General features: G+C 48.2%; 1 protein-coding gene across 3 annotated transcripts; it reads left to right on the top strand.

Moving 5' to 3' along the window:
* On the top strand, nucleotides 1-27,349 carry KIF5A (kinesin family member 5A). 3 transcript variants are annotated; one of them, XM_031462300.2, is made up of 30 exons: nucleotides 1-501; nucleotides 10,156-10,243; nucleotides 10,337-10,410; nucleotides 10,808-10,912; nucleotides 11,167-11,215; nucleotides 11,648-11,703; nucleotides 11,947-12,034; nucleotides 12,315-12,439; nucleotides 12,849-12,953; nucleotides 13,115-13,263; nucleotides 13,366-13,514; nucleotides 13,798-13,973; nucleotides 14,917-14,985; nucleotides 15,360-15,566; nucleotides 15,867-16,013; nucleotides 16,605-16,793; nucleotides 17,157-17,274; nucleotides 17,628-17,692; nucleotides 17,801-17,910; nucleotides 18,287-18,388; nucleotides 18,922-18,982; nucleotides 19,201-19,272; nucleotides 19,433-19,537; nucleotides 20,090-20,110; nucleotides 22,089-22,305; nucleotides 22,537-22,690; nucleotides 23,011-23,093; nucleotides 23,504-23,531; nucleotides 23,847-23,960; nucleotides 25,044-27,349. In XM_031462300.2, exons 1-29 carry the CDS (start codon nucleotides 373-375, stop codon nucleotides 23,923-23,925), a joined length of 3,120 nt encoding a protein of 1,039 aa, XP_031318160.1. In that variant the 5' UTR covers nucleotides 1-372; the 3' UTR covers nucleotides 23,926-23,960; nucleotides 25,044-27,349. The 3 variants fall into 3 exon arrangements, with proteins under 3 accessions (XP_031318160.1, XP_010991638.1, XP_031318159.1); XM_031462299.2 differs by having other exon boundaries at nucleotides 158-501; nucleotides 17,804-17,910; XM_010993336.3 differs by lacking the exon at nucleotides 20,090-20,110 and having other exon boundaries at nucleotides 2-501.
* The last annotated feature ends 301 nt before the right edge of the window (nucleotides 27,350-27,650 follow it).

The following is a 27,650-nucleotide window of genomic DNA, read 5'->3' as shown; positions in this document are numbered from 1 at the left end:
GAGAGGAGGCGAGAAGAGAGCAAAGGTGCCACGGTTCGCCGGCGGACGCCTCAGAGCAGCAGCCCCCAGCAAAGGAAGCCCCGCCCCGCGGCTGCATCGCAGCCCCGCCCAGGCCCGCAGCGCAGCGCTGCAGCGCGAGGGGCGGAGAGGCAGAGCGCCGAGAGAGGACCAGACGCCCAGGTCGCCCGCATCCCGGTGCCGCAGGACAGAGGAAGCGCGCCGCGGCCCTGCTCCTCAGCCTTCGCCCGGGCTTTCTCAGCCCCAGACACCGAGCACCTGTCCTCCGCCTCGGCCTCAGCTGAGACCCCTCCACCGGAGCACACGCTGCCCCTGCAGCCCAAGAAGTGCCCCAGCCCTACGCCGGCGACCACCATGGCCGAGACCAACAACGAATGTAGCATCAAGGTGCTCTGCCGATTTCGGCCCCTGAACCAGGCCGAGATTCTGCGGGGGGACAAGTTCATCCCCATTTTCCAAGGGGACGACAGCGTCGTTATTGGGGTGAGTGCTACCCCGGGAGAGAATTTCAGGGAGGGAGCAAGAGGCTGAATCTTTCCCCTAAGCCGAGCCTTGGCCCCTGCCTGTCTCTGCACCCCCTCCCCGCCGCTCATCCTCCATCCTTTTCGCCGCAGCCCCTCCTCTCCCTGCATCAGGGATGGCTGGGTGTGGCCTGTCCAGGCCGGCGGCCGTCTCCGCAGAGTGGGAGGGGGCTACTTTCCCTCAATCAGGGGACCCGATTCCCCTTTGCTGTTCTCTGCAGCGTCCCCACCCCTTAGAGTCAGTCCCGTGTTTTTCTGATGTTTTCCCTCTTCCCTAGGGAAAGCGCATCTTCCCTTTGTTATTGGCTCAGATCTCTACCCCCACCTCCCAGGAAGGGAGGGGGAAGATTAGTGGCTGGGCTAGGTGGGAGGTGGGCAGTCCAAGGTCTCTGCGGAGGTACAAATGAGGGTGGGCTCTAGGACCAAGGCCCCCTCATCCCTGAAATAGTTTCAGCCTGGACGTGGGGGAAGGGCACCGATCTAATGAAGGGTATTCTGAGAAATACATTGATGCCACACCCAGTTTGATGGGGGAGCCACTGGGTCCTAAGGAAACGTCTGCCTTTCCCTCCCATGGAACGGTAGGAAGAGGATTTCAGACCACCTCCCTCCCCCAACTCCCCCAAACAAATAAAAATAACCAAACCCTGAGATCCTAACAAGTACTTGCTTATTCATCCCTCTTGATGAGCCAATAAAAAGTAGCAGGCCACCCCCTGTACCTCATCATGACAGCCCCTACCCACCCGGGAGACCTTATGAAGAAGGAGGACTAATAGTCACTGTGTGCTCGTTACTCTGCATGTATTATTTAATCCTCAAAACAACACTCTGAAGACGGTATTAATATTTCCATTTTACAGATGAGGAAATTGAGGCCCAGAGAATTCGATTGACTTTCTCAAGGTCACACTGTTAATTCGTGGATCTGAAACTGAATCTGTGACTCTAAAGCTCCTGTCTTTTCTTCTGTATCACGTTGCCTCTGCAGATTTCTGTTCTGGACCTTTCTCTGTGATGGCACCATAGGGATTCCTTGGGAATTCCTCACCTACCTCCCCTTTCTAGGTTGGTAGGGACTGTTAGGCTGTGGGGTGAAAGGGCCTGCGGTCCAGTCCAGTGAGGCTTGAGGTGTGCTGGGCCAGGAAACTGTAATCAGTCTGAGGAGGGAGAGCACATATAAGGGCAGTCCTCAAGGTCAGGGACATTTCTTATGTATCTTTGATCCACAGTGCTTGGCACGAGGGGAGGGAGCCTGGGCCTTCTGAATCAGGGAGAATGGGACTTTGAGTAAACATGCCTTAGGAAGACACTTGCTTACATGTTCTGTCCCCAAGGGCCCTAGTCTTTCACCAGGCTCTCTCACTCACACTGTGAACTCAAATGGATGCTTTTGCCTTGTGTGTGTGCTTATGTATGTCTGTGTTTGCCACATAGAAAGGGCCCCTGTCTCTCTTTGTCTCAGGGACCTTAGGCTTTGCAGTCTGGTCACTCTGGCCAGGCTACAATAGTCTAAATCAGCCCTCAGGGCCTCCTTTCTGAATAGTCTGGACAGTGGGGCAGTAGCTGGAGAATTAGAGCTTGAGGGCCCCCTGTGACATAAAGACTGAGAAACATGAGTGAGATGGTTGTGGAGGAGCAAATCCATAAATGGCTTCCACTTTTAAGCCTAGCTTCCTTGCTCTAGGTTTTTTAGGTAAGTCTGAGCCGACTCCTTTAGGCTCTCTGGGTCATCCATCCTGATGTGCTACGCTCGGGGCATGGGGGTGACGTTGGGAGAAGGAGTTGTGTTGATCTGTCCAATTCACCCAGCTAAATAGGAGAGATGTGGTGGTGGAAGTTGGGGAGGGAGGAGAGAAGCCAGGCCCAGGGCCCCCCTGCCAATTCAGATTCTATCTTACTCCACAGCTGGTCCTCCGTATCAGTTTTGCCTGCAATTTGCAGGGCTGTCCCTTTGTCTGTTCTGTATCTTCCCTTCCTCTAGCCCTTCCTGTCAATCTCTCCCTCCAAGATAAGTGCTTATGGGGGGCCATTTTGTCTCAGGCAGCATCCTTGGAGCTTGTCTTCCCAGGCTTTATGTTTATTCCTCATTCAGGAGGATGGGGGCTATAGGAGAAATGATTTTGAGGAGCACCTTGAGGATCCCAACAGGGAAAGAAATCTCCCACCCCCTTTCCTCTGTATTCCTCTAGCTCCTTTCGGGGCCCAGCGTATGGGAAACTGTCTGAGGAATTAATGGAGGAGGCTGCTTCAGAATGTCTGGGAAGGTGAGGGAAGAATGAAGGTGGGAGACGCTAATCTCTCCAAGCCCAGCGTCTGCTCCTTTCTCTAACAGCTAGCTCTTCTCTCTGCCTCTGCAGCAATGCGGCTAGCTCTGGGCTACAGAGTCACTAACGTTCGTGGGCTTTTTCTGCTTGGCAAAGTGTAGGAGAATAAGGTGGGAAGACAGCTCCGTGAGCCTTATTCCTCCCCCACTCCCCTGACTTCTCCCAAGAATCTGGGATGGGGCTTAGCCCAATTCATGGCCTGAGTCATAGTAGAAGGCTGTCTGGGTCACTGTCTGTGTATACTGTGTACCTTGTTTTGCTCTTGTGTCACTCAGAATCCGCTGTGACTTTAAGCGGACCTGTTTAAGTGTCTTTCTGCCTTGGTCCTGGCGGGCAGGGTGCCTGCTCTCTGCTGCTGCATCTGCGCGCGCCAGACCCGGGGGGGGGGGGGGGGGGGATGACAGTAAGGAAATGCACAGCCCCTCCCTCCCTCTCTCTCTCTTCCCCTCTCCTTTCCTCTCTCATTCAAGTATCCACCACATTCTACCTTCCTTCAATCTCCTGATAGTGAAGTGGGTTCTTAGGGAGGCAAAAACACAGGGCCATCAAGTCCCTCATGTAGAAAACCCTGGTTGGGACCGGCAGGATTATTGGAGCAGAGTCAGCGCTGTTTGGGGTAACCTGGGATTCCTTTGATACCTGAAGAGAGGGAGCAGTTCTCCCCTTAGGCTTGGGGTAGTCTCATAAAGGAAAATGGAGAGGGGAGGTAATGTTCACCGTGGCCGGTGTCTCTCCAGTGTTACCATGGCAACAGTCCCCAGGGGTGTCACTACAGAAATCAGGCCCGGTGCTCAGAAGTTCAGTCTCTACCAAGTGCTTTAGTAAAGGTTGAAAAGGTTGGTCATCTTTGGATGGCAGGTCCTCCCATTAGCTTTAGTCAGCACACATAATGGAAAACTACCAAAAGTGCTGGAGACAGGACCAAATGGGAGACCGCAGGGAAGCTTGGAGTGGGTCAGAGGAGAACAGGGAGTCCTGGGTTGCGGGACTCTGAAGAGAAGCCCTCCGGAGGAGGCTATGAGGAGTGCCTAGACTGCTGTGGGTGGGGAAAGAGTGGATCACAGAGGCATTCCTCAGAGGTAGAGGGTTCTATGAGTGTTCCTAATTTAACAGTCTTCCGGTCCCTGGCTGCACTAACTCACAGGGTATTTGATTACCTGGAGGTAGAGATGGCGAAAGAGACTCCCCGGATGAGCGGGAGAAGTGTGTTCTTCTAAAAGGGAGTTGAGGTGGGAAAAGAGGAGTGATGAAGTGCTTTAGTTCTGTCCAGAAACATTTGAAGAAATTCCCAAATGGTGGGGGCCAGCTGGGGAAGGGGAAGGAAAAGCCATGATAAGGCTCTGATGCGTTCTTGGCACATCAGTTCTGGGATCACTTTGGCAGGATGGGTATGGAATCGGATTGCTTGCATTTGAAACCATTCTCTACTGTTTCTCAGCTGTGTGACTGTGGGAAGCTACCTTACCTCTCTGAACCTCAATTTCCCCATCAATAAAATGTAATAATAATAATACCTACCTCCTAGGATTCCTATGAGCATTAAATGAGATAATGCATATAAGCTGCTTAGCCCAGGGACAGGCACATAATAAACTCCCGACGAGAGTTAGATATTATTATTATTATTATTATTATTTTGTATATGCTATCTTCCCATAAGCTAGCCTTTGACATAATTGCGAAGTGGTTAACATTTTCCCCTTTTACTGGTTGTTTCATCCAAATGTCCAGTCCCCAGTATCTTCATGCTCTCTTCTTCCATCAGTGTCTGTGTTTATTCAACAAATATTTATGAAGAGCATCCTATGGGCCAAGGACTGTGCTTGATATTGGGGATTTAGAGTGAATCCCTGACTTTGGGAAATTCCTGGTGTCCATGGTGAACCGGTCTGCAGAGCAGCCTGGGCAGAGTCCTGGGAAGGGGCATCAGAGATGGCTTTTGCTAAGTGTACATATACTTCCCCAGATTCTGATAAGAAACCCCCCACGACATACTACAGTATGACTCAGAGTCATTATGTGTCATCAGAGATGTAAATACTGGTGATGTTTCCCAAGTGAGTAATCCAGAGGCAGAAAATGTAGAAAACCACTGGCCTCGTTATTCTCATAGAAAGATCTGACAGAACGAATTCTTCCTGACTATGATCAATAGAAAATTAAAAGACATTTGTATTGTAACAGACATAAGAATTTTAGGAAAAAGTAATGAACTAGATTTAAGGGCTCAACCAAGAGTAGGGAAGGAGTAGCAGGCCTTCCCAGAAACCCTGGAATTATGTCTATTGGCTTTCCCTGCTCACGAGATTACTAAGTGCACCCATTTTTAGCTCTTGGATATTTTTTATCCCCACAGTTCCCAGAATGCTCCCCTTCCTCCCTTTCTAGGCTTTTCCTTCGTTCCAGCCTAGACTGAGGAAAAGGGGTTCCTCAGGCAATAACTGCCTTCAGCACTTGGAGAGCGCCCTCCATTTTAATGTGTCCGCAGCAACCTCTGGAATCCTGCAACTGGGTGGGTGTGGGTGTGTGTGTGAGAGAGAGAGAGAGGGAGAGAGGGAGTTGATACACACATTCCCAGAAGGGAAGAAGGGAGGGGCAAGGTTGGCTCGAGAGTTATTTAACCCCCTTTGGCTGCATGCCTGGCTTCAAGATGCATGGATAGACATCATTGGTGGAGAATAGGTGAGAGTCACTGGGCTGAGATGGACGTGTTTTGTTTGTTTCTGTTTCCTCACCACTGGGTGGGAGAAATACTGAGTTAGATTACAATTCAAGAATCAAGTTTCAATTAAGAAATGAAACAAAATGAAAGAAAAGATATTATCACTGAGAAGGTGAGGCATCAAGGCCACTTCAAATCTGTTCATTGTAACACTGTATGATTTTATTCTACATAATAAGAATTTTATTCTTTGTAATGAAGTGTAATGACAAACTATTGATAAAAAGGGTGAAAAATTCACTAAAGTCCTATGAATAATTCATAAGCTTACTCAAACCTTAAAAAAAAGAATCAAGGTAGATTTTTCTTTAATAATACTAAACATAACCTGATTTCGACACTGATATATTTTAATTGTTGACAAAGTTAAAAACAAAGAAAAGCACATAGAAGAAACTAAAAATCAGTCAAAATCCCACCACCCCAAGAAAAACACTGTTAACAATTTGATGTTTTTGTTTCCAGTGGTTTTTTTCTAAATATATATAGATAATAATTTTAATAAGAGTGTATCACAAATTCTATATTGTTTTGAAACCCATTTTTTGACTATCTTACCATCATTAAAATTTTACACTTTCATTTATTTTTAAAAATATTTGATTTAATTTTTGAATGCCTTACATGCACATGTGACAAAATTCAAATGATATAAAAAAATGAACAAGGAAAAGTAAGCCTCCTTCCTACCCCTCTTTCCTAGTCACCAGTTCCCCTGTCAGAAGGCAGCCTTATTACCAGTTTCTTGTGGATCCTTCTGAAGGCATACCATACATTTACAAGGAAATACATTTATACATATATATATTTTTTTATACAAGCGGTAGCATACTATATACATACTATTCTGTACCTTGCTTTTTTTTTTTTTAAATGGAGGTACTGGGCATTGAATCCAGGACCTCGTGCATGCTAAGCACAAGCTGTACCCCCACGCCCTAGTACCTTGGTTTTTTTTTTTTTAACTTAATGAGTCTTGGAGATCCTTCTATGTATCAGCACATAAAGATCTATCTTATTCTTTTAAACAACTGTATAATTAGCTAAAGGGATATGCCACCATTTACTTAGCTGAGTCCCTATTGATGGATATGGATATTTAGAGTTGTTCCAATCATTTGCTGTTACAAACAATTGAATGACCATGTAAATATTTAAGGGCCCAGCCAATGCAGTGCATCGTCAAACTATTTTATTTTGGCCACTTTGATACATTAAAATGATACCTCATAGTCTTAATATTCATTTCTCATTAACAGTGAGGTTGTGCATAATTCATCTTTTAGGAGCCACTATCACGTCATTTTATGATGTTATATTTTATGATTGCACTTTCTGAGATACAGTTACACAGTGAGTGCACAAGTCTTATGCAAAGGACTGGATGAATTTTATGAGCTATTTTGACACCTATGTAACCACTACCCAGACTGAGATCTAGAGCATTTTTACTGCCCCTGAAAACTCTCTTTTGCCGCCTTTCTGTCAACATTACCTTAAGGCAATCACTGCTTTGACTTCTATTACAACAAATAAGTGTTGTCCATTCTTGAACTTAATATAAAGAGAATAGTACAGTACATACTCTCTGAGTTTGAATTCTTTCACTCAACACATTTTTGACATTTATTGATGTCCTATTATGACATCATTTTAAATAGCAGTAAATGAGAAAATATATGTATGTGCCATAGTTTCAGTTCCTTATCTTAACTAGTCCCCTAAATGTAACTCCTTTCAGTTGTTTTCCGTTTCTCATTATTATGAGCAGTGTGATAAACATTCTTGTAGCTAAACATTTCCATAGTATGAATTCTCAGGAGTAGAATATCTGGGTCGGTGGATCTGTACAATTCAAGGCTTTTGATTATGTAATTCTGAATTGCCCCCTTAAAAGTATGGCTGTACTGTCCTACCAGAAAAGCATTAGGGCGCCCATTTCAAGGAAATTATACCTTCTTGAACCCCTATCTGTTCTGGGTATTACAATTAAGTTTTTGTTTTCAAGTTTGATGGGTGAAAAATGACGTTACTATTTTTTTCTTCAAAAATGTTGAGTATCTTTATGTTTATTGAACATTTGTATTTCTTCTTCTGCTGTTAGTACCTAACTCTTGCCCATATTTTTCTGGTTAGCTTTGTCTTTTTGTTACTAATTTATGAGAGTTCTTTACGTAGTAAGAATATTAATATCTTTGTTTTAGAAATTTAAATTTTTCTTATTTAAAAATTAGGTATTTTCATTTTAGAATGGTTTTAAATCTAAATCAAAAAGAACAACAAAAACTCCTAAAATCCCATTGCTCAAAGACGGCCAGTTAACATGTTTTCCTATGTAAGGTATACACTTATGCACGTATACATGACCTTTTTTTATAGAAATGGCATAATCCTTTATGTACTTTTTGTGTGTGTTTTTACACCACATACTATTTTAAAACCCACCTTTAAAAATATTTTGTGCATACCTTGTCGTGTCATCACACATTTTTCTCTAACATCATCTATACTATTTTTTTTTTAATTTAAAAGCAATATGATGTCATTGTAAAACATTTACGTATCACAGAAAAAGTGTAGTAAGTATAAGTTCCTGTCGTTCTGCTCTCGGGCGATCACCACCATTAACGGATCTGTACATAGTCTTCCATATCTTTTTTCTAAGGCTATTCTATCCATGTGCTTTTTAAAAATATAAAATCACATTGTACACGTCTGTTTTTTTCACGTAATCGATCTTGGACAGGTCAGTATACAGAAACCAACCTTGCTCATTTTAATGGGGATAGATTATGGAGGTATCATAACCAGCATATTTGTGATGGAGGTGTGAATTATTTCCGGTTTTTCTTTAATATACATACTGCTGCAGTGAACATCCTTCTACACATATCTTTCAGTGCTTAAGCAAGTGATGTAAAATGAATTCCTAGCTTTGGGGTTGCTGGTACAGGGAACGACCAGTATGGACGTTTAAATATTTAATAGCGTTGTCCTCTGGAAAGGCTCTGTCTGCTTACAGCACTCCCTTCATTGTAGAGGGCACCTTCACCTTTGCTTTTTCTTTGTGGATTCTGTTTTTTGGGCTTTGGAGACCTTCCCCACAGGGAGAGCAGGTAAATATTCCAGGTAGATTTTTATCAGGAGCCAGACTTTTAAAATCTTTTAAATATTACAAAAAATATTTATTTTCCTTTTTGCAGAGAAGTAAAAAGAAGGAAACAGAATAATACACTATTGTCTCACTCTCTTTGGCATTAAAAAAATAAAACATACAACTTGTACATGGTTTAAAAATGTAAACCTTCCAGGATACAAAATGAAAAATGAAAGCCTCCTCTCCCAGTTTCTCTCCCCAAAATAACCCCTGTTAGTACTTTTGTATGATTGCTTCTGCAAAAAGATTCCACATATGTTGTTGCAGTACTGTGGGTGTACCTAGAGCCACGTCTCCAGCTTTAACCAAATTTTTTCACTTTTCTTACTTAGTTACAATGTGTCTCCCAAACTCTGGTGTCCATGGACCTGGAGGTTTACGTATCAGTTGAATAAAGGTGGTCTCTGTAGTAAAACAATTTGACAACTAAATCATAGTCTCTTTATACTGAATGACAGGAAAATATGACTGAGAAACTTGTTACGATGGAGAACAAGTGTAGCCTCATTTAATCTCACCAGAGATCTTCCCTTTAATGTGATTAGGTAGCAAATATATTCTGTTTGTCTCCCTGAGTTGTAAATATTTTATATCTTTAGCATTTTTTTCTTTTTTTTTAACTTTTTTTGGGGGTGTGGAGGAGGTTAGGTTTCTTTATTTACTTAAACAGAGCTACTGGGGATTGAACCCAGGACCTCATGCATTGCTAAGCACACACTCTACCACTGAGCTATACCCTCCCCCCACTTCAGCATTCTTATCAGCACACATGATTCATAACAAATGACCTGAATTAAACAAAGAACTTGTAGGTCTGGGTGATATGCTTCACAGTGTCTCTTTACTTAAAGCTGATTCCCTAAAGGGAGAACCATATTTCTAGCTCCATATATTCTTTTCACAAAGAGAAAGCTTGTGTTAATAGTCCCACAACAGCTCAGTTGCTCAGTATTTGTATATTTCATTTATGCAATAAGCAATATACTAGTCATTTATCTCTAACTTTGCATCTTTCATTTAATGCATCTTGAAGATCTTTCCATATCAAGTCATATAGATCTATTAAGGAAGATATTTCTTAACTTAGTGGTAGATTTTTAAGTTAACAAATTGTTCTTCATTCTCCACAGCCTGTGGCCCTGTTGTCTTTTCCCATTTGGTTTCTAGGAAGGGGGTCTGGGACGGTGAGTGCTGAATCATCATACCAAGCCTGAGATCCCCTCACGCAGTCCCACTGTGTGATGCTCCCTAATGACACTCTCCGCTACAGACACAGCTCCTGGTGCCGATTCTAAATTTTGTTTCTCTTTAGTTTCTCTCATCCCCGTAATCGTCCGTGCATACCGAAGTTTGAAGAACTTTCCCTCACACCTGTCTGCTGACATCTGTCATCTTTTATTTCCACTTCAGGGGAAGCCATATGTCTTTGACCGTGTATTCCCCCCAAACACGACTCAGGAGCAAGTCTATCATGCGTGTGCCATGCAGATTGTCAAAGGTAATGGGTGTATTTTTAGAATGTGTATTTTCAGGCTCCCATTCCCAATCCCACTTCTCTCCACTAGTGCTCTTTCTCTGCCGTCTCTTCCAGATGTCCTTGCTGGCTACAATGGCACCATTTTTGCTTATGGACAGACATCCTCAGGGAAAACACATACTATGGAGGTGAGGGTTCTGACTTTCTGAGCGAAGAGCATTAATGGGACTTCAAGGAATCTTAGTGGGGTAAGATCTAGGAATCGAGGGTTGCCTAGAACAGAGGATGAACAGAAGGGAATGTTACAGTGGAAGCTGAATGGAACCCCTTCAGCCTGCTGCAGTTCTCACCCTCCTTTCTGCTACTCCAGTTTTCTTCTTTTCACCTGGAAAAGCAGCAGCAATTGAAGTCTAAAGGGCTGCTCAGTTCCCTCCTCCTTCCGCTGAAAGGTAGACATGGTAGTGACTGCTGCCTAACTTATCGTGGCCTTCATAGCAGCTATTGCCTGTGTGTCTGTCTGCATACTCTGAGTTGTCTGATTCTTCCTGAGCCCCAGCCTCATTCCTGAATACCCTTGCTCCCCAGGGAAAGCTGCATGACCCCCAACTGATGGGAATCATTCCTCGAATTGCCCGAGACATCTTCAACCACATTTACTCCATGGATGAGAACCTTGAGTTCCACATCAAGGTGACCAGGGCATGGCCACTGGGAGTTCTCTTTTGGGACTGGGAGGGGAGGATCTAATATGAACCCACTGAGATCCTGGGCACCCCAGCTTATTCTCCCCCCATGGTCACTTGAGTTCTTCCCTGCCAACATAGTCTCTTCTGCCCTTTCTCTCTCACCAACACCATTTGAGCAGGTCACATTAACCTGAGATCCCTGTATCCGATTTAAGATAGGTTCTCTTCACGCCATACTCCTCCTTTCTCCCTGACCAGGTTTCTTACTTTGAGATTTACCTGGACAAAATTCGTGACCTTCTGGATGGTGAGTGGTGTTTAACCTCGGTGGGTCTGGGTGAGGAGGGCAAAGAAAAGAAAGATCACATTGCTCTTGGGCTCTTGGGCTTAGGTACCAATTGGTGAGCAATGCAGCAGGCACGCGAGGGCACACACATGCGTACTCATGTCCCTTGCCTCCACTTACGGGGAATTTCCAAAACCAAGAGGGTGAGAAGATGAGCTCAGATGCCCAGACCCATGTATAAATAGCCTGAGACTAGCTAGAGCCCTGGGGCTGGAATTCTGGAGGAGGAGAAACAGTCTTCAGCATGTGCAGGGCATTTAGGCTTCACAGGGGAGTCTTCGTCCCTTTTGCATGTGGAAGAATCCACCATCTCTGAGCAGACTGCAGGGTGCAGGGGTTGGGGAGGTGGTGGGTGGAGGTGCTGGCCTTGCTCACTCTGTTGTCTTGATTCAGTGACCAAGACAAACCTGTCTGTGCACGAGGACAAGAACCGGGTGCCATTTGTCAAGGTGAGAGTGGGGATGGGGCACCCAGGTGGGGCCAGTGTATTGAGAACGCAGGTTTAGGGGGAGGGTAGACCAGTGACCCAGAAGTTAGAGGGCAGATATCCTGGAGGGTGAGACATGCCCAGGGGCCGGGAAGAATCTGGAGCCTTGGAAAAGGCACTGTCTTAAAAGGGCATTTGGTCACTGTGCAGGTAATTTAATTTGCAGATCAAAGTTTATGGGTCACTGTCTATTTGCCCCCTGCAGGGTTGTACCGAACGCTTTGTGTCCAGCCCTGAGGAGATTTTAGATGTGATTGACGAGGGGAAATCCAATCGTCATGTGGCTGTCACCAGTGAGTTGGGAGGGAGGGGCTCTTGAGTCTGAGGTTCTGCCCCTCTTCCATGTGCTCTGGGGTCGAGACTCAAAAGTGAGCAAGGGAAGACTGTGTCCTCCAGAGTAGGAGGGATGCTTGTCCATGCGACCCTGCTGCCAGGGAGATGTAGGGGCTGGGCTAGTCCTGGCGGACACCCTTTCTCTCGGTGGGTGGGGGTGGCAGCCCATGGAAGTGGGGAGCTGAGGGCTTCAGTTCTACAGAGGTTGCTACAGGGACTGTTTCGCCCTCCCTCCTACAGACATGAATGAACACAGCTCTCGAAGCCACAGCATCTTCCTCATCAACATCAAGCAGGAGAATATGGAGACTGAGCAGAAGCTCAGTGGGAAGCTTTATCTAGTGGACCTGGCAGGGAGCGAGAAGGTTGGGGGTCCTGTGGGGGCTGGGTGGGCAGGGAAGGAATCTCTGGGGAGGGTGGCCTTTTTAAAAATCAAAATAACTTTCTTACTGAGATATAATTCACATGCCATGAAGTTCGCCATTTTAAAGTGTACAATTCGGTGTTTTTTAGTGTGTTTGCAAGATTGTGCAACCCTCACTACTAATTCCAGAACATTTTCATCACCTGTTAATAGTTATGCCCTATTCTGCCTTCCCTCATCCCCTGGCAACCACTAATCTACTTTCTGATTTGCCTTTTCTGGACATTTCATGTGGCCACAAATACTATGTGGGTGGGGGAGTGGCCTTTGGCAAGAGTGGAGAAGAGGTGGTGAGAGCCTGCTCCCTCTGTATCTGCTCATGACACACTCACCCCTTCATACCCTGGTAGGTGAGCAAGACTGGAGCAGAGGGAGCTGTGCTGGACGAGGCCAAGAATATCAACAAGTCCCTATCGGCCCTGGGGAACGTGATCTCCGCGCTGGCTGAGGGCACTGTGAGTGCCCCTTGAGCTCCACCCCATTTTCTGCCTTCTCCTAATGCCCCCACCTCATCACGCCCCATTCGTGGGTTGCTCCATCCTCGTCAGCACTACTATCCTTTCCGATTTCCCCGTTGAATTAATTTTTCTGATTCACGGTCGCCTCTCTCCCCTAGAAAACCTACGTTCCATATCGTGACAGCAAAATGACACGGATTCTCCAGGACTCCTTGGGAGGAAACTGCCGGACAACTATGTTCATCTGCTGCTCACCATCCAGCTTCAACGATGCGGAGACCAAGTCCACCCTGATGTTTGGGCAGCGGTCAGTGACAGGGTCACCTGCTCCCCCCAGCCCCTGCGTGCCCTCCCCTGAGGGGCATGCTGGCCCTAATGGAGGTCTCATCCCTTTGTTCTCCTCTCCCAGGGCAAAGACCATTAAGAACACTGCCTCAGTGAATCTGGAGTTGACTGCAGAGCAGTGGAAGAAGAAATATGAGAAGGAAAAGGAGAAGACAAAGGCTCAGAAGGAGACGATTGCAAAGCTGGAGGCTGAGCTGAGCCGGTGGCGCAGTGGTTAGAAGGCGGGGGGTCCCTGTGGGTTTGAGAGGCATAGGGAGCCAGAGAGGGCCCTGCTGTCTTTAAGGAGGGCTGCGCTTCTGGAGGGGTGCAGTAGAGCGGTCATGAGAGAAGGGGAGAGAGGCTGACTACCTTCATCCCCCACGCCCAAAGAGGTTGGCGGTCCACTTGGCAAGACAGCTGGAAGCCTGGAGGTCTTGGAATTGAGGGGTAAGGGAGGAAGGACCCGCAGGTGCGGTTTTCCCTTTCCCATCCCTCACCCGTTCTCCCCCTTCGCCAGGAGAGAACGTGCCTGAGACGGAGCGCCTGGCTGGGGAAGATGCCGCCCTGGGAGCCGAGCTGTGTGAGGAGACGCCGGTGAACGACAACTCGTCCATCGTGGTGCGCATCGCGCCCGAGGAGCGGCAGAAGTATGAGGAGGAGATCCGCCGCCTCTACAAGCAGCTGGATGACAAGGTGAGGACGGTCGGGCAGGCACCGAGGTGAGCCCAGTGGGATGGTGAGGGAGGGGTTAAAGAATTAGCTTATCCTGCCTCTTTCTGATTTTAAAAGGGATGAATGCTCGTTATTGAAAATGTGGAAGATAAATAAAAATATATAGAAGAAATTTTAAATCACCCATCATCCCACCATTTACAAATAAAGCAATGCAATGGAGATTATACTGTATTTGTAACTTTGTACCCGATTTTTTTCTTCCATGTTATATAATGTGCAATTTCCTACTTTGTTAACAATTCTTCATAAAAGTATTTTTAAATGGCTGCCTAACAGTCCATTTATCAAAATGTATTTAATTGTTTATTTATTACAGGGCTTCCAGTTTGAGGGTTTTTTTTGTTTGTTTGTTTGTTTGGTTGGTTGTTTTTGCTATTATAAATATCTCAGAAATGACTGTCCTTGAGGGGATGGGGGTACAGCTCAGCAGCAGAGCACATGCTTAGCATGCATGAGGTCCTGGGTTCAATCCCCTCTACGTCCATTAAAATAAATAAGTAAATAAATAAACTTAATTACTTTCCCCCAAATAAAAACAGAAAAAAATAAAAAAAAAAAAGAAATGACTATCCTTGTCTCTTATGCATAAGGCTTTGCTTTTGAATGATTTTATTAGAATGGACTGCTAGAGCAGGGTTTCTCAGTTGAAGGATATGAACATTTGAAGGCTTTTTCTGTGTATGGTCAAGGTCATACCAACTTCCAGAAAGAGAAGAATTAAAAAGTGAGGGCAGGAGTCGAAGAGAGAAGCTGAGGAAAAGACCGCTTTCTTTTTAGGATATGGAGTTTCTAACTCAAAGCCTAAACTATCTGAATTTTTACTGGATCCACCCAGCCCTGTAAGTCTAAACTGGAAAGAGTAGCTTCCCTTCACTCCGGCTTTCCCCTTTGCCTCCAACAGGATGACGAGATCAACCAGCAGAGCCAGCTCATAGAGAAGCTCAAGCAGCAGATGTTGGACCAGGAAGAGGTAACGGGAAGGAGGGCAAGATGCAGGAGGAGAGGGCGGTGTGTCCATCCCCGAAAGGCATAAAAAGACCTTTCTCCGATGAGGTGAAGGAAGAGGCATTCTGCGTAGGGGTTAGTCACCCTCCAGGATAACAGAAGTCTGGGGACTTAAATGGGGTTTTGCTTATAGCAGAGGTGCTGGAGTCTCGGTCCCCTGCCTTCTGTGGCCCTATTCCTGAGAAGCCGAATGCCCACTGCCTCTTGACTCTAGCCTGTTTCCTTGCCTCTGTCCTGGAGCTGTACCCGGGTGGAGGGGGCTCAGCTTCCCCAGACCACAGGGCCATCCGAGTGGTCACTGGCAGCAGACTCCCTCACTGGCTCGCCCCTCCCTCGCAGCTGCTGGTGTCCACTCGAGGAGACAATGAGAAGGTCCAGCAGGAGCTGAGCCACCTACAGTCGGAGAACGACGCGGCGAAGGACGAAGTGAAGGAAGTGCTGCAGGCCCTGGAGGAGCTGGCCATGAACTACGACCAGAAGTCCCAGGAGGTGGAGGAGAAGAGCCAGCAGAACCAGCTTCTGGTGGATGAGCTGTCTCAGAAGGTGGTGAGTGGCCGGCCAGGAGCCCCCGGCCTCAGAACACCCCCCACATCCAAAGGGACCTCTGCTTCCTGACGGGGCCACATCATGTTTGCACCTTTGTGTGGCCGTCCAGTGTGTTGTGAGCCTCCCCGGCCCTGCCACTGCCTTTGCCCTCCCAACCCTTCTCCCTTCCAGACCCTTCTGCAGGGCCTGTGTTCTCTTCACTGCAGCCATCAGGGTCATGCATGAAGGGAAAGGCCTCCACCTGGGCTGGGGAGGGGAGCAGGCAGGTGGTGATGGGGTGACCTGAGGGGCTGTCCCCAGGCCACCATGCTATCCTTGGAGTCTGAGCTGCAGCGGCTACAGGAGGTCAGTGGCCACCAGCGAAAACGAATTGCTGAGGTGCTGAATGGGCTAATGAAGGACCTGAGTGAGTTCAGTGTCATCGTGGGCAACGGGGAGATTAAGCTGGTGAGTGGAGAAAGAGGCGGCAGCCTTGTTGGGATCATTCTTGTTCTGGGCACTGGGGAGAGACGCGGGTGGGACAGCCCCGGCTGGCGGGGATACTGAGAAGGGAAGGCCAAAGATCCAGGAAGTACGGCCGCAAACTAGACACAGGAAGGCAGGTACAGGTTTGCATAAGACTCAACAGAAATACACATTCTGAGTAGACATACCCACTGAATAAAGAAGCAATGGAGATGTGCTTATAGCAGGATTTAGAGATGGGGGCACAAAGTTAGGAATGATATATGCAGATCTGTGACAGCAACAGTGACCCATCTAGGTGATCAAACAGATCAGTCTGAATACAGAAGAATATCCTATCCTATTGTTCTAGAGAACAGAAGAAGGTCACTGTTGGAATTGGATCTTTAAGTGCAGAGAGAGGGACTTAGTGTGAAATGCAGGGGAAAGAGCTGCTAAAAGTTGCTCAGAGCACAGCCGGCCCACCTGAGTCCCTGTGTTGGGTGTGTGCGGGGCTGGGCCGAGTGGAAGGGAGTGGATAAAAGGCTTCCCCGCAGCAGAGAGGTACCTCTTCCCTCCCCTGTTCCCCCACAGCCGGTGGAGATCAGCGGGGCCATCGAGGAGGAGTTCACCGTGGCCCGACTCTACATCAGCAAAATCAAATCGGAAGTCAAGTCTGTGGTCAAACGGTGCCGGCAGCTGGAGAACCTCCAGGTGGAATGTCACCGCAAGATGGAAGTGACCGGGCGGGAGCTCTCGTCCTGCCAGCTCCTCATCTCCCAGGTGAGAGCCGGAGGTTTAGAACCTTTGGGTGCCATAAGAGAGGGCGACTCTGGACATGGGGTAACTCCTAGCGCCCACGTTCATGTCAGGAGCCTAGGGTTAACTGAAGTCAAGGTCAGAAGAGCTGGGGGAGGCGGGGAGGGTCCAGGCTAGAGAAGTGAAGGGGCGGGGGGATACTGCCCTCTGCGCCAAGAGGGTGTGAAGGAAGGGTCTCCAGAGGAATGGCCCTGACCCTGCATCCTCAGGGAAGGCATAGCAGGAGGGGTGGTTGGAGGTGGGAGATACAGCTTATGGAGGTTTGCACTGCCTGGAGCTTGGTCCTTTGCACCATCATCTTCCTCTCACCAACCCTCACCCCAACAGCATGAGGCCAAGATCCGCTCCCTTACGGAATACATGCAGAACGTGGAGCTCAAGAAGCGGCACCTGGAAGAGTCCTATGACTCCCTGAGCGATGAGTTAGCCAAGCTCCAGGCCCAGGGTGAGGCCCTCTTACACTTCCAACCCACCCATCCTGAGATCTGAGAGCCCACAGAGGACAGGGTCGGGGGGAAGCAACAAACATCAAAAGAAACCCCCTGACAGCACACTTAACCCAAAGCAGTAGACTGAAATCATGGAGTCCAGCTCACATGCTCTTAGCAAGCTTATGCATGAGGCACATTTTACATGAGCCAGAAACCCTCCATTGTTCTCTGTCCCTTCTGTATGAAATTGGACAGTCATAACCCAGAACATCTCTGTGGGCCCATTCTGGGTAGAGGTCCCCTGCCCTGCCTGGAGCTCTGATCACAATGTGAAGTTCTGGTGTGATGTAAGCTGTCTTCCCCTCAGAAACTGTGCATGAAGTGTCCCTGAAGGACCAGGAGCCAGACACACAGGACACAGATGACGTGAAGGCAAGTGGGGAAGGCATGGAGATGATGGGGCCCGGCAGGGCTGTGCTGACCCTCGCCAAGCTGCTGTTCGGTAGTACAGCTTTGAGCTTGAGGTTGGGTTGTTTGCAGAAGGCCCTGGAGGTGCAGATGGAGAGCCACCGGGAGGCCCATCATCGGCAGCTGGCCCGGCTCCGGGATGAGATCAATGAGAAGCAGAAGACCATCGATGAGCTCAAAGAGTAAGCGTTCCCTGGGGCGGCTCAGTCTCTGCCTGGTCCTTTAGCCTTGCTGCGCCCACTCAAATGCTCCCACCTGGGCCAGGCTCCTGTTCTTTAACTTCCCCGAGTTGTTCCTCCGACAGTGACACGACTTTGCAGCCCAGCTGCAAGAGGCACTAGGAGTAAGGACTGGTCCCTATCCACGAGGCTCTTCTGATTAGATAGCTCAGGGTCCCTTACCCTGTCATGGAAGCAGTGGCCCGAGTCTGCCTCTGAAATCCAAATCAGCCCTACCTGGAGCCACTTGTACAAGAAGGAAGGTGTCTGAGGAGCTGGCCTTCCCTTTGTCCTCACTGACATCTTTTTGTTCTCCCCGATAACTCCTTGCCCCCCACAGCCTGAATCAGAAGCTCCAGTTAGAGCTGGAGAAGCTTCAGGCTGACTACGAGAAGCTGAAGAACGAAGAACATGAGAAAAGCACCAAACTCCAGGAGCTGACGTGAGTCACGGGTCCTCCTGCAGACCCGGGGCACACGGGCTCAGACAGCTACTCAGATGCACTGCAGAGGCAGGATGCAATGTAGATGTGCACACAGTGACTGCAGGAAGCAAGTGCCCCAAAAGTACAATGTGATGGGGTGGGGAAGGCAAAAAAGGGGAGACTTTCAGAAATGACTTCTGTTCAAATATTAGCTGACATGGATAAGGTGTTGGTGATGTTCTGTGAAGTGTAAAAAGCAGGTTAGAAAACAGTATGAATGGTACGATCCCATAACATTTATGTGGGATACACATGCATAAAAGAGTCTGGAAAGATGGACACCAGAATGTTAATGGTGGTTAGATCTGTAGAATCATGGGCTTTTTATGGAATTTGTCTTCCTTATTTTTTCTTTTCTAATTTCTGCACTGTGATCATGGGTAACTTGTGCAATAAATAATAATAAAATATGGATCAAAGGAATGGAGGCGGGAGGAGAGGTGGGAGGTGGGGTGGCCCTGAGAGATTCTTCTGTTCCCTTCTTGCTCCAGATTTCTGTACGAGCGACACGAGCAGTCCAAGCAGGACCTCAAGGGTCTGGAGGAGACAGTTGTGAGTGGCTTCCTTCTGTGCCAAGTTAGCAGGGTGGGGTGGGGGCTTCAGTTCTTCCCCCCGATTTCTTCCTAACCCCATTCCTCCTGCCTTTCTGCAGAGTCAATCTGTGGCACAGTCAGGACACACCTCCTAAAGGATGGGTGACTCAGTAATTTTAGAGGGGGAATGGTGACCTGGTATTTGGCAGCCCCCAATTTTTCATCATTTCTTTCCAGGCCCGGGAACTCCAGACCCTCCACAACCTTCGCAAGCTGTTCGTTCAAGACGTCACGACTCGAGTCAAGAAAGTGAGTGCTGTCTCGGGGGTCTTCCAAGCCCCCATATTCTCCTGGCCCCTGGCTTCTTCAGTCCCTGTGGCCTCCAGTGGGGCTGGCTTGGCCTGGTCTGGGTGGGACCTGATTGGCCTCAGAACAGCCACATCTCCCCCTGGTCCCTGTCTCTCATCAGAGTGCAGAAATGGAGCCCGAGGACAGTGGGGGGATTCACTCCCAGAAGCAGAAGATTTCCTTTCTTGAGAACAACCTGGAACAGCTTACAAAGGTTCACAAACAGGTAGGAGCTGGGGGAAGGGGTAAAGAGAACTCTTGAGGCCAGGAGTCTAGGATACTTAAATCCCCAGCAGCCCTTGGATTTAGGAAAATCTATTTGCATGTTTTCCTTACTTTTCCCTTTCCCTTTTCCAATGAATCCCTTCTTTATACCCGATTTGGTTCCACTTTTACTAGTTCTTTGTTCTATGCCTGCTTTCCCTTCCCAAAGCCCCCCTACCTGCCTCTGCTCAAACTGGAATTCCCCAGGCCTATGTTGTTGGAGGGAGAGGTTGAAACTGATGGAGTTTTCAGAGGCATGGGGCTGTAACCATACACGAGGGATACTGGTCGGATGCTAGCCAGGGATGGAGAGCAGTGAGGCAAGAAGAAGCCAGGGATGCTGGGCTTTCTCTCCTGGCGAGGGCTCCACCCACCTAGGCCTGGGGCAGGCACACAGGGAAACGACATGATGTCCTCCAGGTGGCCCAGCCAGCCCCTGGTCTGGGCCCGTGAAAACTCCTGTGTATTAAGTTGCTGCCTCTCTGTCCCCCTCCTTGCTGCTGCGGTTCTTTAGGTGGAAGACTGGGTTTCAAAGGTATGGGGTGGGGAGGTAGATGGGGCAGTCCGAAGGAGTCAGGACAGGAAATGTTTGGTGCGCACAGAGCAGGAGCACCCTCACTAGCGCCAAATAGCTGAGCCGCGAAGACAGATGCTGTCAACTGGCTCTTTAACTGATTCATAAAATAAATCCTGACCTATACTTCATCCCTCTCCTTTCAAGTCCATCTTAAATTTCCTTTTATACTCATATTCTCACCAAACTAGAGCTTAAACTTCTTTTCTTCCCAGTGCTTTGCCCAGCATGTATAGTAAATACCCCGTACACCTTTTAATTTTTTTAAATAATGAAAAAAAAATCCCAGAACTGTGGCCCAGTGATACTCCACAGGGCTTATTTATTTTATTCAGGCCTGCAGAGGGCTTTACTACCATCTTTTCCCCTTTGCTTATTGTAAAAGAGTATAACAACATTATAGAAAAGTTGAAAGACTGGGAAGAAACATTTGTAGTCAGTTTTGCCATTCTTTTAAATTTCTGTGTTCATTTTCCTTTTCTAGCCAGAGGCATATTATATTGCTTTTTTCCCCAGTTTTTAAAATTGTGGTTAATTACACATAAAATTTACCACCATAACCATTTTTAAGTGTTCTGTTCAATGGTAGTAAATGTACTCACAGTGTTGTCCCACCATCACCACCACCCCACTCCGGAAGTCTTTTCATCTTGTAGGACTGAAACTCCATCCCCTTTAAATAAACTCCTTATTCCCCACTCCCCTCAGCTCCTGGCAGCCCCCATTCGACTTTCTGTCTCTAAAATTTTGACTCTCGCCTAAGTGGAATCATCCAGAATCTGTCCTTTTGTGACTGGTTCATTTCACTTAGCATAGTGCCCTCCAGGTGCATCCACACTGTGGCGGATTTCAGGAAATCATAAGCTGTTTCCTTTCCCCTCCATGAAGCCACTGCCTCTGCTGTACGTCTCAGAGACCAAAAACTACTCACCTGTAGGATAGAGGACTCCTCCTAGTTTCTCACCTCAGCAGACATAAGACTAGAAAGGAAAACACAAGAGATGTAGAGACTTAGGTAACAGAATCTTAAATAGCCAAGGCCATAGCCCTATTACAGGTCAAGCTAAATTATTATCATGGCAAAACATTGTTTATAATCTGTAAACTGTCCAAAATTATAGGAATAATTCTTCCAGTGTTCCCTGCTACACCGATTTACCTGATCATCTTCCAAGGCCGGCTCTGTCTGCAATTTATAGGGTCCCCAGTTGTTGAGTGAAACCTTGTAAAAAGATCAGGAAGTCTTTTTTGGCTGTAAGGTGGTTGCTGCCATGCTCTAGCTTAATTTAAATGGGGGGAAGGACAGCCCAGGAAATCCTTGACCCGTGAAGGTAACGAGCACAAATGTTTGTGAGAACTCAAACATTTTCTTTCCTTCCTATGGGGCGGCCGTGTGTATGTGTGTTGGGTGGGGCTCCTGTGTTCCAGCTTCTGCTCCTGCTCTGCACTGCACCTAGCCTGCTCCCAATACCATATCCGCCCTTCAACTGCTACTGTGCTCTTGCTGCCTCACCCTGTGCATGCCCACGAAACCATCTCTGGATCTCTGGGTGAGGGGGGTGCCTCATCCCCATGGTTGCCCTGGGGCTGTCGGTCTGGCACCCGCTGTGATGGGGGGGCGGTGTGTCTAGGCCAGGAGGAGACTGGAACAGGGCACTGTCACAAGAGTTCTGGGCTACAGAGAAGTTCGCACGTTTTTGCTGTCTGGAAAATGATGTAACTTTTAAACGCCTGACCACCGTTTGCTAAAGGGAGAAGGAAAGAACTGGCTAGACAGCAACTAGGCAAAGGGAATGAGGCCTTTGGAGGAAACAACATGGTTGCCATCTTCTCTGTCTTGACTTTTCTTTATTCTCTCTCCCCACCCGCACCCCTACACTGGCTCTGTCTCTGTGTGGTTCGCCTTTCTCCTGGGCTCTTCCCCCGGCTCACCACACAGCTGGTACGTGACAATGCAGATCTGCGTTGTGAGCTTCCTAAATTGGAAAAACGACTTAGGGCTACGGCTGAGAGAGTTAAGGCCCTGGAGGGTGCACTGAAGGAGGCCAAGGAGGGCGCCATGAAGGACAAGCGCCGGTACCAGCAGGAGGTGGACCGCATCAAGGAGGCTGTGCGGTACAAGAGCTCCGGCAAGCGGGGCCATTCTGCCCAGATTGGTGAGTGGGGAGTGGGCATCAGTAGGCAAGGGGGGGATTACCATCTGGGGAAACCCAGCAAATTCCCAAGTGTCAAGCAACCCCACCTTCAGCCTCACCCAACACCCCAAAAAAGTATAAAAATGAATTGTAAGCAACTCAGTTCAACTCTAGCTAAATGACCTGAGGGAGCAGGGCAACTGCAGGGTAACAGATCTCCTCGTCACCGTCATTTTCCTGTGTTCGCTGCAGCCAAACCCGTCCGGCCTGGCCACTACCCAGCGTCTTCACCCACCAACCCCTATGGCACCCGGAGCCCTGAGTGCATCAGTTACACCAACAGCCTCTTCCAGAACTACCAGAATTTGTACCTGCAGGCCGCACCTAGCTCCGCCTCAGATATGTAGTGAGTGACCGTGGGCGTGGGCTAGAGTCCCAATCCAGGGCTTTCTGCACGCTAGAAGCATAAGGCTAGGGGATAATTATGGGGTGAGACTTAATTCTTTTCCTAAGTAGCTTCATTTCTAACCCTTTCTCGACTTCACACCTTAGATTAGAAGGTGGGCATCTGCCCTCCCAGCCTGTGGCCATGTTCGTTGTCCTCTGGTCCCTGGGGATGGGAGGGGTGTATGGCTCCACCCCTGAGGGTGAGTGTGGGTTAGTGGTCCTCAGAATAGTGGAAGGTGGGGTGCCAGAGGTGGCATCTCTCTCCTCTGCTCTATCCAGCTTTGCAAACTCCTGTACCAGCAGTGGGGCCACATCTTCTGGCGGCCCCTTGGCTTCCTACCAGAAGGCCAACATGGAAAATGGTGAGTGAAAAAGATGGGTAACCAGCTTGCGGGACCCCCAGGGTAAGTTGAAAAGTATCAGAAAAGTAAGTGACCCTGTACCTACAGCTCAAACACTGCATCCCTTCGGGGTCTTGGACTCTTAGAAGTGGGTTCCTCTTGTCACCGTGCCTGTCCCCACCGTTTCCTTCCTTTCCCCTTCTCCTCTCCTCTGTGAGGACTCAGGGAGGCTTTTTTTCAAACAAAATAATGGCGCAGGTTGCGGTAGTTGAAGACAGAGTGTCGCGGACCCAGATAGCAGCTCTGCTCCCCAGAGGCTTACCTTTTTCTCCAAGGGATTAGAATGAGGGAGGGTTTGGGGAGACTGTTTGTAACACCCTATCTCTTTTTTCCTTCTTCCAACCCTGTGTTTTCAACGATGGTCTCTTCAGGAAATGCCACAGATATTAATGACAACAGGTACACCAGTGCCCACTGCTCCTGGGTTCTCCGGGTGGGCTCAGAAGAAGTGATGGCATTTCCCTCGTGCCCCACTTAGAGGTTCTCTGCAGCCTCTGGGGGAAGGAGGTGGAAATGAGAGCCATTCGTGCCACCACTGTTGTCCAGAAGATGCAGGCATTCCCCTGCCCCAGTGCAGAACACCCACCCCTCCTCGGTCCCCCCCGTGGCGCCTCCGCATTCCAGCTGGGGGGATGCTGGGAGAGCAGAGTGGCCGGAGTGCTGTCGTTTTCACGGCACTGACGCGCTGTGGTTGTGCTGCGTGTCTTCTCCCAGGAGTGACCTGCCCTGCGGCTACGAGGCTGAGGACCAGGCCAAGCTGTTCCCTCTCCACCAAGAGACAGCAGCCAGCTAATCCCCCACGGGGACTGCTGATACCCGCACTTTCAGGTAGTGTCAGGCCACTTCCTCTGACTGCCCTCAGGTGGCCTCCTTTCTTGCCCTCAGCTTCTTTGTTTCTCCCGCTTTTTAAAAATCATCTCAAAACTTTTACTCTATAGTTGTCCCTTAACTCCTGCTTTGCCCTCAGGGGCTTCATCAAAACTGCCCCACGTCCTGGACACTGGCCTCCCCTCCCCCCTTGTGCTCGGCCCTAGTAGTAACCACAGTACCACTTTCTGCCACTAGGGGTCACTGAAACATGTCAAAAGAAGTGAGCAAGGGCAGTGTCCATCTCTAGCCCCCCACACAGGTCACAGACTTTTAGATATTAGAAGACCTTGGGAAATCTTCTCAACCCTCCCTCTGCCTCCATCCTAAAATACTTTTTGTATGGATAGGCATTTTCTGAACTAAAACATCTCCAGAAAAGGAGACGTTTGATTTACTTCTACACCTGTGTCCTATACTCCTCATATCTGTATATGTCACCAGTAAGCCTTAAGAAATGCCCCAGGAGGTCTCACTTTTGTCCCTCTAGCTGCAGTGTCAGCACCCCTCCCATCTTGCCAGTGGAGGTGGAAAACAGCCGTGTCCCCACCTCCAAGCACCACCCGCTTCTCCACCTCTGTCCCAGGTCCTCTCCCCTGTGCCCTCTGCGTTCCTAGCAACACAGGCACCTTCCTGGTTCTCACGTGTCACCAGGCTTCTCACCAGGGTTGGTTCAGGGCCCACAACTAGGCACTGGGATCCTCTTTTACTGTCCACTTTGGATCCTTGGAGAATGAGAAACAAGAGAATATTGTCCAGTCTCCTACTGGGCTGCATCCAAGCCGAGCCCTCTCCAGGGGTTTTCCAGAAAACTAGGCCAGGCACACACAGGCAGAAAGGCTTGAGAAGCAAGCAGGAGGAATGGGGAAGGAAGAGTTAGGGAGGATGGGGGGTGGAGGAGCAGGGGCTGGGAGGGTGGCGTCTGGTTGCTGGTATCAAAGGAACAGGACTGTAAACCAAAGTTGTTACAGAAGCCACCCTGTTCCTGTTCAGTAGCCAGGCTGCAAGGTGGCTCCTCACAACCTCTTTCTCTTTCTTCTCCAGTTTCTAAGAGGGACTGAGGCCTCTTCTCTCAGCATGCTGCAAACCTGTGGTCTCTGATACTAACTCCCTCCCCAACCCTTGTTGTTCGACTGTACCATGTTTGATGTCTTCTCTTACTCTGTACCTCTTTGTACTCCGTATCTATATATCAAAAGCTGCTGCTATGTCTCCCTCTTCTCTCTGTCTTACTCTCTAGTATCTAATGATGTATTTAGCAATTTCTAAGCATAGTATCCCCTCCTCGTTTGGGGCCATAGGGAGGAGGGGCAGTGTTTCTTCTTCCTCTCATATATGCGTCTCTCACACTGAGTGGTGTTAGTCACGGAGATGATAAAAGGAAAACGGGAGCCAGAGGGCCGTGACCCTTCCCATACACAAGTACACACGCACACATGCACGTACACGAAGCCTTAAGCAGAAGAATGTCTTAGCATCATAAGAAGACACAGAAATAGACTCTTCCTCCCTCCTCTTCCACATTCAGCACAGGGGAGGGTAACATGGAAGGCCTGCTAAATTAGACAGAGAGTTTTCTTCAGACACCCCTCACCCGAACGGAGGGATCCCGGGCGTGCACCTCTGCCCTCCCAAGTCGGCCGTTAGCCTCCCTCTTCCTGTTCCGCCTGGACAACCAAGAACATGGACTGCTCAAGGGACCGCTCCCCTTCCTCCTCAAAACTCCTTTTGATATTCTCTACCTGAGAGCTCATGACCAGAACCAAGAGCTGCTGAAAATATTTTGAAAAATGACGGAGGCAGACCGTTCCCAGCTTGTCTGTCCATGGTCATACTTATAGCCAAGTGTCAGCAAAACAGCTGCTTCTTTGGCTTTGGGGGGTAAACAGGCTGGAAAATTCCCAAGTATTTTTTGCCATAGTGACGAGCTGGATCCTTTCTCTGTCCCATATTGGGCTGCATGCTCCTCCCATCTCCACCTTTTGGTTTGAGGGCTTCCAGTTCATTGGCCAAATACCTGTCTCGAAATGCCTTCCTTTCAAGCTGGAGCCTGACTTTTCCCTGATATACATTTAAAAAATTTATTTCCACAAAGAATTCCTTCTATAATGTCCCCATCTGGCATTAAGTGCACTTTAAAGAAAGGGGCAGGGCAGATTTTCCAGAGGTGGAGGAGCCCAAGGGCTTAACCTGGGGGGCTCCCCCCTCCCCATATAATTGATAGGACTGTTGTTTTGGTTTCTTGTCCTTTCCCACCACATGGTGCTAAGGTGGCTTTCCAGGTAACTGCAGGGATGGAGAGTGGAGGTCACAAGCCAGTCCAAATCAAGAAAGAAAGTCTGGTGTCCAGAGAGCCAGTCTCATCTGGGATGGAAGTACAGGGCAGCAGGGCAACCCATCCCCCAGCTTCTAAGTCAGGAAAGGAAGCTCAGTGTGAGTGCCAGCCAGTAAATACAGGCTGTGTTGGCCCGTGACTCCTTCAAGGGAAAAAGTCCCTTCTCCCTTTACCTGTTGGGCCCCTTTTGGCAATTAAGGAGAAATGCAGGGCAAAAAAGAAAAAAACAAAACAAAAAACCAGAGGGATGTGGAATAAATCCAAGGTGGTGTTATTCAAACATTTTTCAAAATCAGTCTTATATAGAACCCTGATATAAAAAACAACTAGAAGTGATGCAGACCTGGGTAGTTTGCATTTTTGTTATTTGGTGGAAGATGCTTCACTAGTTGAAGAGTCCTTGAACAGCCCTAAGAGACCCTGAGGGTTCTTTAGAGTAGTTTGAAAACCATTCAATCTGGCTCCCCTCCCCCAGGCCCGCAACTCACAGTGAAGAGGGCAGGGGTTGGGTAGACTGAGCCACGCTGTCTCCAGACCCAAGGGGAGAGGAAGGAAGATGGCTGCGCACCTGCAGACTTGTGCTCGTATTGGCCAGCAGGGCACCCAAGAATCCAGTGGGCTTTACGTAATCTTGCCACCAAATGATTCTTTTAAAACATAAGAAAATGGGAAGGTGTAGGCCAGGTGAGGAGAGAGGTGACAGAGGGAGCAGACTTCTCTTTAGCAAGATGTAAGGGAAATACAATTCACTTACATAAATAAGAAACAACACACACACAAAGCCTTCGCCAGAAGCTTCACTCTCCATCCTTCTCCTCCTCCCTACCCACCCCCACCACCCCCACCACATTCCTTTCAGAGAGCCAGGGTCACCACAAGGGACACTTGGCCTGCCCACTCACATCTGCCAAAATATTGCATGCCAGTGTGGAAGACAAACCAAACCGCACAAACCCCAGTGTGTATTTACTTGATGTACATAGATACCTTTAAAATAAAATAAATTCAATGATGACTCCAAGGTGTCGTAAATCTTTACCCTCCCCCAGTCTCACTCCCTTCCCTGCATGTAATGGTGTTATGACAATGTGGTATATGTCCTTCTGGGTGTTTTTCTACATATTTCCACGCAGGGTTTTTTTTTTTTCCCCACTTGACAATATATCCTAGAAATCTTTTTATGTCAAAATACACATTTACCTCATTAAAATATATAATCTTTCATAAACTTATCCTGTAATTTATTCAACCACTCTACTATTGGTGGACATCTATCCAAGCTGTTTGTAATTTTTAACAAAAGATGGTATCCTGTT

The sequence above is a fragment of the Camelus dromedarius genome, chromosome 11 (assembly GCF_036321535.1).
Source record: "Camelus dromedarius isolate mCamDro1 chromosome 11, mCamDro1.pat, whole genome shotgun sequence".
In the NCBI taxonomy this organism is placed as follows: domain Eukaryota; kingdom Metazoa; phylum Chordata; class Mammalia; order Artiodactyla; family Camelidae; genus Camelus; species Camelus dromedarius.
This window is presented reverse-complemented; position numbering and strand designations above follow the sequence as displayed.